Source organism: Copidosoma floridanum, unplaced genomic scaffold, assembly GCF_036245765.1.
Source record: "Copidosoma floridanum isolate Cflo_tuat_1 unplaced genomic scaffold, Cflo_Japanese_pri ptg000021l, whole genome shotgun sequence".
In the NCBI taxonomy this organism is placed as follows: domain Eukaryota; kingdom Metazoa; phylum Arthropoda; class Insecta; order Hymenoptera; family Encyrtidae; genus Copidosoma; species Copidosoma floridanum.
The window spans coordinates 26009121-26022915 of NW_028321898.1; the positions used below are offsets into that span (position 1 = coordinate 26009121).

A 13795-nucleotide genomic window follows, 5' to 3' on the forward strand; every position below is an offset into this window, starting at 1 on the left:
ACACTTACACGTGTACATACTAGAGTATATCCGACAGATGGTTAATTTTGGATCCAAGTTTCGACTGTGCATGCCGGCGATGATGAAGTTTATACAAACTAATGCGGGAAATGAAGGAGAAAATTATAATGTATATAAGTACACGCGATTCTAACGGGAATAACCAGTATTTAGCACAATCAGAGAGATGAGCATATAGGTGCGACTCATACTTGGCATATATTATACAAATGCACGAGCGCGTGAGCGTTTCATTGGGTTATTATGGGTTAACCATACAAGTGATTATTGCGTTTGCCACTCGTATAGTATACAGTTAAACGATCGACCGGAATATACATACAATAGAGAGCACTACACAGTCACCGGATACTGGAGACTGGAGATCACCCTTTGATATTCCGACTCTAGATCGCCTTTGATTACATTGTTTCGGTTGTCTCGTTCTCTGATTATACACCCTGCCTTTGAGGGGAAGAAAATATTTATACTGCATTCAAGTCGGTTTGTCGAGTTTAAATGAATAATAAACGCGGATTTTCAATCGTGGTGTCCTCAGCTTTGCTATACTTACACGTTTGTAAATGAGAATGTAATTTACGATGAAAGTCGCTTTTTTTGTTTGAAGGATTATTCTTTGGTACGAAAAGAAATCCAGCTTTTACAATGACGAAAAAATTTATTTTTCATGTACACAAGCCCACTTTGACCCTCTATGCGATTTGAACTTTAACTACCATAGCTGAAAGAGAAATATTTAATTAACACGCTACATGTTCCAACGTCCCTTCGATATTGGTTATTGATGAACGCGCTTTAAAAATTATCTTACAAAACGCTGGCGCATTTGTTTATTACTCTAAATTTAGAAAAACCGCGTGCATGTGCGCGCGAAAAAAACAAGAGTTATCTTTATATGTGAAAACACGACTTTATCCCCCTAAAAAGCCAATAACTTGCCATAACGATAAAGATAATAAAGATAAACCGAATAAAGAGTGTATAACGCTCGGGAGAAAAAAACAAGGGGGAAATAAACATAATTTTATTTCTCAATAAAAGCACACCCACGAGAGAGAGAGAGAGAGAGAGAGAGAGAGTATACGCCAGCTCGTTTTCTCGTTAATTCATTAGCTTCGTTTAATCTCCATAGCTGCGTTCGACCGACCGACCGACTCATTACCATTTCAAATATCCCTTGGGGTCGTGCGTGCATGTGCGCGCTTGGGGCTAGCTATGCACACTTGCGCACGACCTGACCGCGTGCACGTGGATGTATAGTTGTGTGTGTATATATATATATATACGTACGTATAACTGATGCCTCCTTGTCCCTTTTAGCGTTTGCTGCTCCTGAGACCGCAAATAATGTACGTCATTTGTGAAAATCGTGTTTAATTCATTATCGGCGTTTCACTTGGTAATGAAGACACGTGGACTACATGGACTACATGGAATAAATAAAAGTTTCATGGTTTTTCCACAAAATGCATAAGATGCGACCCATGGATTGATAATAGACGAGGGAAAGGTGTGAGTATGTAGTATGAATAGATGAGGGAAAGAAGGGAAATTGTCTCATGAAATCTCTCTGCATATGATCTATAGACAAAAAAAGGTGTCTTTTTTATTAACTCTAATAATTATTGGGTCATTTAAAAACTTGTTTGCAATTTCATGTCGTGGATATATATTTTTCTAAAACATTTTAAAAGTATGTTTTTTTTTTATTTTTTTTTTGTTAGTACTATTGTAAATAGTAAACTCCTTAATTTAAAATTAAGGGTAACAGTGCCCTCCATAAATATATACTGTTTCGTTTATCGGTGGACCAAAAACGTGACGATCAACGTCTGTCAGATATACGTATTATAAATCTGCAGCCATTTTAGATACCGTATGAATAATGTACAGTACGAAAATGGACGTAAAACGAAAAAGCTCGTAAAATTGAAAAGATTAATTATTCGTGCGGTTAGCTTGGCAACGGGGAATCTTCTTGACTCGCTCACTATTACGATACAAAAGATCTCATCCCGTGCAAATTAACAGTGATACTTATTTAAATGGATAAAAATAACAATTGATCATAAATACTATGACATTAAAGAAAACAATTGATGCCCCGGTGTTGGAGCACACATACTTTTTTTACTGGTGTTGCACAAATGATGTAATTTTTAAAAAATAATAATAATCGACATCGGTAATGATTTTGTATAAATTAATGGAAAAAAAAAACTTTCCTCAAAATTTCTCCAGTTCATTTTCTTGAAAGTCAGTACTATAGGTGTGTAAAATGAAATGAAAAATCGCAGGGGAAATATACATATTCTTGGTTTTCGAGCTGCAACATTTTTTTCTCCATTCGCGAACACGCCTTTGGCTCTAGCTATCGATAGCCCCCTTCATTGTTATTATTTTTTTTTTTTCCTTTTTTTCCCAACAAACAGTTGCACGAAGCACCACACACGCGCCTTTTTTTCAATCACACAGTTTTTTATTCCTCTCTCACATCATATACCCGCACGTAACACGCCATACGCGCCGCCGTATTTTTTTCCCCCCCTCCTACACGCTACCGTAAGTTATCTCCTTTTATTTATCTGTTTCATGCGCGAAACGTTGCAATAAATATTCCCAGGAAAAACATTCACCGAGGTGGTGACGACACGGTGTCACGCGCGCGCCTCGTCGTTTTCCCGGAAATTCATCCGGCTTTCCCTCCCCCGTGGAATAAAGCGAGAGATATGGAAAGAGATGCGTTTCACGCGATGGAAACTCGAGAGGGCACACTCATTGCCGTTCTCCACGTGGTTTGTTCTCTATGCTATACCTAGGGGTTGAAAAAAAAAAAAAAAAAAAAAAAATCCTGGTGACCCTGGATTTTTTTTATTATTTCACATTGACAAATATGTCCACTCGCAGCTTCATTTCCATGTCACCCAGGGAAATACACGAAAAACCAAATCGGCATAGCGAAAAAACAACCTCATGCATATATATGGGTACAAGCAAGAAACTTCACAGGCGCACGAGAGACAATGACTGTGCTTCACTGTCATATTAGGTATGGCTTTGGCGTTCGTATACCTTATACACCTATAAACTTACTTTGAAAGTGCATCAAAAGTGTGTGCGCTGGTATTGTTATAAGTACAGAGAGGATAGTTGTTGCGGCGTATAACAATGTATATGTATATATAAGTGGGAAACGAGGCGTCACGGCACATCCACGAGCACCACCTTCTCTGGCTTGTCGTACATTGTATTATGGTGCGCACAGTATGTATACCGGTACATCGGCGTATGTACACACATATAGAGGAGTGAAATGACTTTCCGCGAAGCAATTATAATGCCCCAGGCGGTGGCTTCCGTTAAAACTTCAACCGCACGCGCGTCTCTGCATCATACATGTACATATATACATGTAAGTTGTACGTACACGGTACATTCCACACGTATATAGGTGCCTATTTGTGCAATACGATATACGCTAGAGTTTATACACATAGGAAGATCGACGGAATATATATGTATACACTGTGTGCTCCTTTTTTCCCATTTTTCTTTTCCTTTCCATCCATGTAAATGTATCCAAGGACCCGTGGGACCTTTTCTCGATGTCCATTTTATAAAACCCTTCCTCCTCCATCAATGATGGCTCATTTCTTCGACGCTATCCCTTTGTTTCTCCTCCATTGACTTCCTCCAGTTTGGGGTCCGCTTTTTTACTCCGATGGTTTAAAATATATCAGTGAGTTCGGGGATGAGTTCTTTATCTCTAATTGTTTCGTTGTTGCGTTTCAATAATCCACGCGGTGAGAGGGAAATGAATCGAGTTGTTGTTTTTCAGTGTTTTTAACATAATGTGCCATTTTTCACGTACAAACAAGGCTAAGGAGGTGAACTGTACCAAACGACACATACATCGCATTTTGCACGCACGTAGCAAATTCGTGCCTTAAAAAGCACAAACAATCGCTCCTCCATGGAATCGTTTATGGATACACTCGCGTACTTACACCCAAAACAGTAACAAAACAAGATGAAGAAGAAGAAGAAAAAACAACACATATATATCCTCATGGTCACCCAATATATATATACCCTCTCATAAGAACACAGAAACGCGTCGTGGCATCATTACCGTCATTATCACCGCAATTACTCGCCACTCTTTCCCTCTTTTTTTTTCACCCTGACCCTCGGATCTTTTGTCCTTCGCAGACCGCAGGCGAGCGGCTAATAGTCGCGATGGCTCGTCACCGCCTTCTTCGTCGAAATCGAACGGCGCGCAAAACAAAAAAAAAAAGAAAAAAAAAAGAAACCTGCTTAAGGTAAGTATATTGCAGCTGCTCAACCTTCGCGGATCGGTAATTTCACCTGCAGTCATTATAGTACGTCCCCTCTGCTTCCCCCCTTTTTTTTCTTTATCGCATCCTCCTCGTTCTTTTTTCTACACGCCTAGAGTTTTTCGATCGTCGATCACGGGTTGCTCGAGTGTCATAGTCCCTATTTGTAATTTTTATATATACTTCCCAGTAGGTACTTGGACAATTATTATTTGAAAGCATGGGTGTGTAGGTGTCCCTCCCTCCCTCGGACTAAAATCGGTTTTGGGGTTGCCGAGAAAAAAACGCTATTGTTTCAGGCATCTTAGATACTTTGCTTGGAAAATAATTCATGTGAAAACAGAAAATGCACACGCATCATTAATTTTCGAGGCAAAGATAGACGGTGTATTCGCATGGATAGAAAATCGGTAGCTCACAGAGCGACACCGAATGTATACACGGAAAAGCTGAAGGAATAATGAAAACACCCTGTGGCTGGAAATTCACAGGAACGAGTCATTTTCCCGTAGACCTAACGCAGTAATAACTCACCTGCCGATCGTAAAAATATGCTTTTAAGTTTGCCTACGCGATCGTTCGGTCGAGGCGGCTGTATCCGAAATCAAAAGGAAAAAAACACGCCCGGAAAAAGAAGGCAATGAACATCTCACTCTACAGCGCCGCCGTTGGTAAACCAAAGGAAGGGTATAACGACCATCAGGATTCAACCTGCACAGTTGTACATGCACGAGGGCCCAATCCTTTTGTTTACGGGCGTGGTACTATTACAGGTAATTTTAATGCATTGCAGCCGGTTGTAATGCATACGATGACATTTTCCACCTATTCGAGACTTTTTCAGTCCCTCTACAGTAACGGTTACCGCGAAATTACTCCATGGTTAAGTTATAAATTAATTGAAGTACACGCAAAATTTTTATGCTTTAGCTGATGTAACAACTATTTATGTAATGTATATTTATTTTAATTTGTAGTTAAATAAAATTTTTTGCCCTAATTTTGGGACAGTGTTTATTGCTCGGTTTATTGCAGGTTTTACACTGTATAAAAATTACCGAAAATTACTGTTTTTCCACTACAAAAATTCGGAACATTACCGTAGTTTCGTGGTGTAAAAATGACTAGCTTTTTTTAGTTGCCGTTTCGCCGAAGTTGGCGCTGGAATTTCGCAGACAAGCTTCAGCCGAGCGACGTGTATTTCTTCGCGACAGTGGACACAAGTACTTATATTGATAATTTTAACGGGAGAGATTTATGGGCTGGGCTTTGTGCGCCCGAAGAGAGAGGCTGTGGGCTTTGACATAACATTTTTAATACTCGGAGGAGCCCTTCCCTCTCGACGACGAGCCTCGGAGGAGAAGCATTGCGTTTGAGGACATTTTTTACCATTTCGTGCCCAAAAGCAATTTTCCTTTGTCACGGGGATGTTTCTTGATAATCGTGCACTCGGTCCAATCGATTTCCCCAAATGGAAAAGTTTACATTTTTCACGAACTGCAAAACCATGAGATTCATGCAACGAGTCCCTTCCACCCTGGATATACTATCCGTGGAGGCAGACGAGGCTATAACGGGATTATCCGACCCCCATTGTTCCGTGAACAAATATTTATGCAAAAACTTCGAAATCTCCTCTGCCTCCTCCTACGCACCGCCACCGCTCACCTACATCCTCCCGAGACGTTGAGTTATTGCTCCCTTCCTCGATGATTTCAAAGGGTTCGCATACACCTTTCCAGATTTTCCCAACCCCCGCAAGTCTCGGGGTACAGGATTATTTTTGGCCGAAAAGCCATTTATTATGTTTCGCAGGCCCTTTCCCAGCTTTTACGAGCGGGTCATCAATTTTAATGATGCCCCCTCCCGCACGCCTTCGGGGGTTAAGGCTAAACAAATCGGGAAAAACCCGTTCGCTCTCCCTACATGGCACCGCTCAATTAGTCGGTGAAAAACACTTTGCATCGTTCCCCCCTCTCCCTCGTGTCAAACACAAACAATGAAAGGAGATGCACGATTTTTACGAATCATCGCCATTTCAACGTATATATACTTGTAGCGCAGGTGAACGATTCGTCCCTTTCATCGTATTTGCGGAAAACTGATTTCGCGTACGTCACTCTCGTCAAATGGCACACAATCCACGCAGAGATAGCCCCGTAAAATCTGACGCATGGATACGCGTATACGAGAGCTTCGGATTGATACGCTCGAGTTTACGGGCGCCGGGACAATGAAAAGGAGCCAGGACCATACTCTATATATATACATAAAGCGCTGTTGGCGTGCCATTTCCGCTGTACTATAATCTGTATTTATACGAGACGAGTTTGGTGCGCGCTTTCCTTTCCCCCCCCCCTCCTTTGGCGTTTGGGTGTGTATTATGTGTTTTTTGTCTTTTTTTTTTTTCTTTTTTACAACTGCGGCGTGGGTATACTGGTTGACCGAGAAATGATTGTCGGCGAACTGCGTTGGGGAATATATGTATAAAGTGTATTCGGTATTGGGTGTACAGTAGAATGTGTTTTACGACATAAAGTCGAGATTCGAGCGAAAGAGATAAAAGTTGTTTTTTGTTTTCCCGAAATATTATTGCAACGTTTCTGTTTCCTCATCCGCACCTACGCGTAGGAGAGGAAAATTATCATATATCTTGGAGCTGGAAAAGCGAAAACTTTTTTTTTCATATTACTTGGAGTTAACTCTCCAAAGAGTGGGTAAACCAGTGACTCGTGTAAGGTGTACTACAATGGAGTTTCCTCTGCCGATGTGGTCCCCGAGAAACTTTCTACTCGTGATTATGGATTACGTCGGGTGCACGCGTGACGCAATGCCTGCACTTCGCAGCGTGGATGGGGATCTTCTCTTGCACACGCGTAACGTAACTGCTTCGCGTTTGTCTTCGGGGGGATAAAAGGTGGAATTTTTCCACGTACTTTCATCCAAGGGAGTCATCCGTGGGGGAGTTTAAAATTTAGTCTTTGCGATAAACGTATTAGCAAAGAAAACATGGAAGTGACTAATTGTCGTGTATTCCATTGAAAAGTTCGGAGCAGCGCACCGGAGGGACCCGACAAGCTCTTCGGGTGTCTTTGTCACCTGTAATTAGCCGAAGAGAAATCGGTCGCGAAAACACGTTGAAACGCGAGCAGAATATACACGGAAGGCTGACGGAGCAATTTTTTCTCTCCGAGTCGAAGAAGAAGAGGAGGAGGAGGAGGAGGAGAAAAAACTAGTCCCCGGAGAAAAAGTGAGAGGAAATGGAAGAGCCATAGGATTCACGACTCGTGAGAACAATGGGACGAGGCTCTTTTACTACTGGCAGCCGGCGAAACTTGACGGGAGGGCAGACGGAAGGAAAGGGGAGATTTACGGCGCAGTTTCCAATTTTCACGCTGCCTGAGTGTATACATGTATATATGTACACGCACCGCTGCCTGTGCAGTATATAAGACGAAGCTTATCCGAATGAGGGGGTCTCCGAAAAAGAAGAGAACAAAGAGAGAGAAAAAAAAGTGGGACACGCGTGGAGGAGGGCCGGATGGCGCGTTGTAACCCGAGACTCACCCTCGAGAGATTTTTCCTGCCGATCGATAGCGCAAGATCGGTCGAAGGCTGTGTGTGTGTGTGTGTGTGTGTGTACTCGTGTATCGCGTTTCCGGACGCGCAATGGTTCATACAATCAAAGCCGCGAAACTCGAGACGCGCATCCGATCTTTCACGTGCGTGGATCGGAATCGCGTGATCCGATGTGTGTCTCTTTATGAATGGACGCGGGCTTGGATTTCTCTCCTCGGAAGTATTATCATGGAAGCACCAAAGATCGGGTATAGAACATTTTTTCTTTTGTTTTGTTTTTGGGAAATAATTTTCTTTGGCCATTTTCGGGAGAACAATGACGGGTAACTTTGTTTTCGGTAAATACGATTTTTTTTTTCCGGAGACGATTGTTGGCTGGAAGCACGTGTATGAACTTTGACGAATATGTGTTACTGTGCCAATCTAGTTCGATAGTTCTCAATAAATAAAAAACTTAAAATTCCTATTAATAAAAAAAAACAAAAAAAAAAAAAAGTGATAATGAAAAATGAGACCAAGTGGACGCACTCGACATTCAACGAGCGTAACAATTATTCAGAATGAAAATACGTACAACAGTACATGACACGAGTTAAACGCCAAACTCATCCAACTATTAATCAATGTTCCCGATAAATAAAAAACCTGAAACACCACTAAAAAAAAAAAAAAACATCACTCGACGTGCAACAGGTTCAACTAAAATTCACGGAAAAAAAAACAAGGAAAAATGGTTGTTTGATCCACAAAACAGTTGAAAATCTGACACAAAGCTATCAAATACCTATCACGAAGTTTTCCTTTAAAAATAGCTTTCCGCAAATCGTATCTCATGCATCTATGCATGTACAAGTGTGCATAATACATTTTACACACTGAGCGAGCCTAAAAGACTGTGAGTCACTGCACGCAGCTTGTCATTATTATTATATGCACGTTGGAGCGAGCCGAGAGGTCTTCGATCTCTTTCACGATGACGTATAATCTTGGCACTGCTGCTTTTGTTTCATGTATAATATGTGGTGTGTATTATACACGTATTTTTTTTTTTTTAATTTTTAAATCACATCACTTGTGTTATAGGTACAACTTACGTGAGCTTCGAACAAAATTGATTCTTGGAAATTCAGAAAAGCTGCATCGATATACTTATGTAAGTGGATTTTTGTGTCGACCTGCATATTCACGAGCTCGTTCACGAGTTCGCGGGAAACCGGAAAATTAAATTGATGAAAATTACGAGCATTGATTAGCATTCGAATCGATTTTCACTGCATATTACTCGTATATATATGGGTATGATTAATCGTTCGGTTTATTGGAATCTCTATTGCACAGAAATTGCGAAATTTGTTATTTATGTTCTGTCGCGGGCGAACGAGTCTGTAAATCGTAATTAACGGCAAAAAATTATCATGTCTTTCATAACGACCAATTTACATGATCCGTCACGGCGTGCGAATACTTCATAAATTTCGTTTATAACGGCGACGTTTTAAAATTTTCCTGATTTCCGAGGAAGGGGGAAAATATTTCGCGGAACGAGATTCAATTTGCGCAGGACGGCAACAATGTGTGTCCGTTGGATTAACCGAATCAAAAATGAATCGCCCACGCGAACTTTCAAATGCTTGTGTAATATGGCACACGAAAGAGCGCTCACGTGAAACGTGTTGTTGAAATATACTCGTTAAATTTACTGGACGCTAAATTTCGTGACAAAGTGGTTTTAAAAAATTTACGTCACCCGCGTGAATCGAGTAATTAAAAATATGATGTTGGAAAATAAGACAAAATTGCTCCTGTAATCAATGATTCGGACACAATTTATGGTTAAGTAATTTCTTTGGTAACCCACAGACACAGATAATACAAAAAAAAAAGATGCCAACGAAAGCAGTTTTACGGGTAACTGTTACATGATCTTCTCGCATACGCTTGTGACATTATTCATTGTATAAATACACGTGCAATGACAACCAAGCAAGACGTCAACCTGCCTATTGTCCGCGAACGAAACAGATTTAAAGAAAAAAGAAAAAAATGTGCGTCGGAAGAAAAAGCGAGGGGTGTCGAGTTTCCAATCAAATCAGTGGAACCGAAAGATTAGAGGGAGATGGGAGTCGGATTTGGCGGACGATAATTTTGCGAAAAACGAGAGAGACGCCGCTTTCACGGAACGGCAATTCGATAGTCTCGTAAGAGGATGACGATATTTTAAGCGTTTCGCTATTGTACGTGTGTGGGCGTGTTTTGACGCTGACTCAATCGCCAAGATACTTCGCCTCTTTATCTTCTTTTCTCGGTGTATAGTATACATAGAGACATTTTTTGCAATAACATTAATTTTTTCCCCAAACATACATTGCAACGTACGTATACGTGTAGTTTTGGATTGAGGTATTTTTTTAAATAATTGTAATTTCTTGTATTTTTAGATCACGAAAAAAAAATAAGAAAATTGCTACATCATCATAGGACGTGACGTTTTTTCTTTGAAAACAATTTTATGACGCGTACGTTGAAACGAGGACGACCTATACACACTCGTTTGTAGCAAGTTAGCTTTTCGTGGTAAATCATAAATAACACAGAGCGCGTAGATTTTTATCATAGGGACTTGAAAAAATATCCTTGATCGCGATCCTATTCTGTGAGGCGGTGATTGAAACGTTACAGGTCAATCAATAGTATCTTGTTTATTAATGTTATGTGTGTCTTTTTTTCTTCCTTTTTTTTATACACGTTTTTCAAGTGTATCAAGGTAGATTTCGAAGAATCAAACCAATAACAATTGTGTAGTTTGAACAATAGTTCCATCTCTCGGAATTTTTTTATCATTCGAATGAATTGCAAAAACCTGAATTAATCTATTATTTATGTATACGTACATATGCCGCAGAGCACATTTGCGTACAGTGTCTACAGACTCTAAATGATAGTAAGTAGTACCCTGTACACATTTATTTATTGTCTTCACCTCGACGTGCGATAAAAAGCATTTTCACGATCTAATGTGACACTGACGAGACAAATAACGTGGTATGCTTGCGAGCAAGTGGAAAAAATTTTTTCCGGGAAAAATCGCTGTTATAATTTAATGGGATTCATCGATTTTTCAGACACTCGAGACTTTACGCTCAACTCGATACATAAGATACGGATTTTCTATCATTTTCAATACACATTTATGCGAGCATTTATGTCTCCTAGCAATTTTCTGACTGACGAATGAAAATCGCCATGGAAAATGGAAAATTCTTACATCTAATGGAGATCGCAAGACGGAAAAACATATTTCATTCACAATGGAAATCATTTTTAGGAAAAAAAAAAAAAAAAAATTTCCAACTTCTGTTACGTCTCACCATTATAATACCTCAACAGCGGCGGTATATCTGCAGTCGAGTTGTAAAATCCCGGCTTAAATGCAACAATGCATGCAATTTCTCGTAATCCTTACGCTCATGTACATATACCCACTGTTGCATTCTCACGACAAAAGGATACTCCCACCAGACACAACTACATTTCATGCATAATATACACATGTACTCGTACTCTTATTCATTTATACATGCACACAGCTTGGATACCGGGGAACGAATCGAGGAAAATATTATGAAATCCAGCGGAGGTGGCCGCCGACTTGCACTACCTGCGAAATTTCCGCGAACTCGAGCACAATCACGTAATACACGCGCGCGTGCACTGTGTCAAAATACATGTGATATGGGCGTGTGTTTGCAAACATCAGGGACGACCCGTGTCACAGGCGATTGTACTCGAGCAAATAGAGATCATTAAATTTTTATGATTCGCTCGAGTCGAAAGTAGGTCGAAATTTTTTATAATGCACCGTAAAAACGTACGATTGCATAACAACTTTTGGTACCACGGATTTCGAGGAGTCGTAAAAATGTGTTACGAGTCGTATAATTTATTAAGGAAAAATAAATATTGACACGCTGTACACAGCGATACCTAATCCGAATTTTGTACACACGTGCGGGCACGTGCGGAGTGTATCTGTTACCGTTATCGTATTTTTTCCTTCGTATACGCGAATCGACGTGATGTAATTTTTTAACAACGCCAACGTTGCCGTATGAATAAAACAGTTTACATGAGAAAAGAAAAAAATTATAATTACATATCTGTATTCCACGTAACGGCAAATACATAAATCGTACTATAATAAATTGTTAAAAAAAAAAAATTTATAATTAACATTCAGAACGTTCCGGGAAACGGTGCTTTTAAAAATAAATGCTATAAGAGTGTACCCGGTGAAACGAATATTTTCACGTTCGTAATTTAAAATACCGTTTACTATTTACTTTACATAATCACACGCGCGTAAATGAACATAATTCAACAAGCAAATGAAAAACTTTATAACCTTTCATTAAAGAATGCCCGATTAGGTATAAAAAAATACAACCATCCAAAAGCCGCGCGAAAAAAAGGGGGGGGGCCAGTTTAAATCGACGATTGGTTCAACATATACATAGTACGGTACGGAGCCACGTGCTTTCCGGGTACGGAGCGCCGCCAATTGAAAAACTCCCCCACACGTGCTCCGAAACTCGGGAAAAACAAAACAGCAAAACTCACCATTCGATGCTTCGGTAACCGCGAAGGCAGCAATGTATCGCCTTGAACAGCTTGACACTCGCGTACTCGTTGCTCACGACCTCCTTGGTGAACCTCAATCCACCCGGTAGATCCTGGTAGCTGTGCGTCGAGCAGTACTCCTTCAGCTCGTTTTCGTCCGTCCGGTCGGCGCTACTCGCTGCCGCGACCACGACAATCCCCAACAACAAAACAAGTCGCGCTTTCGTTTTCATTTTGTTTACTTTACTTTTTCGGAGCTGAAAACACTCTTCTCCCCCCTCTGTAACCGCGGCGTGACAATAGGTATGGAGATCGCGTAACGCGGGTGTTGCGAGTTTCACAGTATACGATCTACGCGGTTATCTCGTGTCACATCTTTGAGGGGTATAGTCGGCTTTTCCTCTCTCTCTCTCTCGGCTTACGGTTTTTCTTGCCCTTGCTCCGATGTGGCTTATATACAAGGCAGAAAACAGGGATCAAGAGAGGGGCACTGTCCTTTTTTTCCGCTCCGGCCGCGCAGCAGAAGGAAAATCAGAGATCGTCGCTCGAGATGGACGAGAGCCGCACGGGCCTTCTTTCGCAGAATTATACACTTACACCGAGATGTACACGATAGAACGCGGCGATCTTCTCTTTTTCTTTTTTTTCCTTTCGGTTACCACAAACCGTCACACCGTCACTCGCACTCGAAGCGGTTTGCGGTTGTTTTCCCTCTCGCACTGATTTCGTTCTGCTTTTTTCCGCAAACAAATAAAAAAAAAAGTAGACGATCAACCAAACACTCGAACCACTTGTACACACGACGACGATATCTCTGTATTAAAACTGACGATTCACTGATGCATTAACTGTTTACATTGACATTCGCACTTAAGAATGACGGGAGCTCCGATTTACCTTTTAAAAACAATAACAACAAAGACAACGAGGACTTTGGTACAGCGTAGATGGAAGCAAACGTCAATGAAATACACAAGACCTGCTCATTCGGCGGCCAACGACACACTGCCGTTGATTCACGCGAACTTCAGCTTCAGCTTCGGAACGGAGTTACCCAAGAGCGTCTGCTATGCTGCGCACCGCTGCTTCGGTAAAGTCCCGTGTCTCTCTATTTACGCACGCACGTGTGGCGCTGCGAGCGTTAGCTTTGCTCTCTGTCCCCTTCCCTCTTATGAAAGACTGTAGTCTTACCTCCCCGCTTTCTCCTCCGTACCTATCGATGTTTAGGTTTTATCTTTTAT

The 13795-nt window shown here is 41.0% G+C and overlaps 1 protein-coding gene across 1 annotated transcript in view; it reads right to left on the minus strand.

The window, feature by feature from the left end:
- The window catches only part of LOC106639152 (interleukin-1 receptor accessory protein-like 1-B), a 66034-nt gene extending 52493 nt beyond the window's left edge, over window positions 1-13541 (minus strand). Inside the window, exon 1 of the mRNA XM_014352613.3 lies at window positions 12555-13541. Within this exon, the coding sequence (XP_014208099.2) occupies window positions 12555-12787 (233 nt within the window). The 5' untranslated portion in view covers window positions 12788-13541. The remainder of the gene's footprint in view (window positions 1-12554) is intronic.
- Between the last annotated feature and the right edge of the window lie 254 nt (window positions 13542-13795).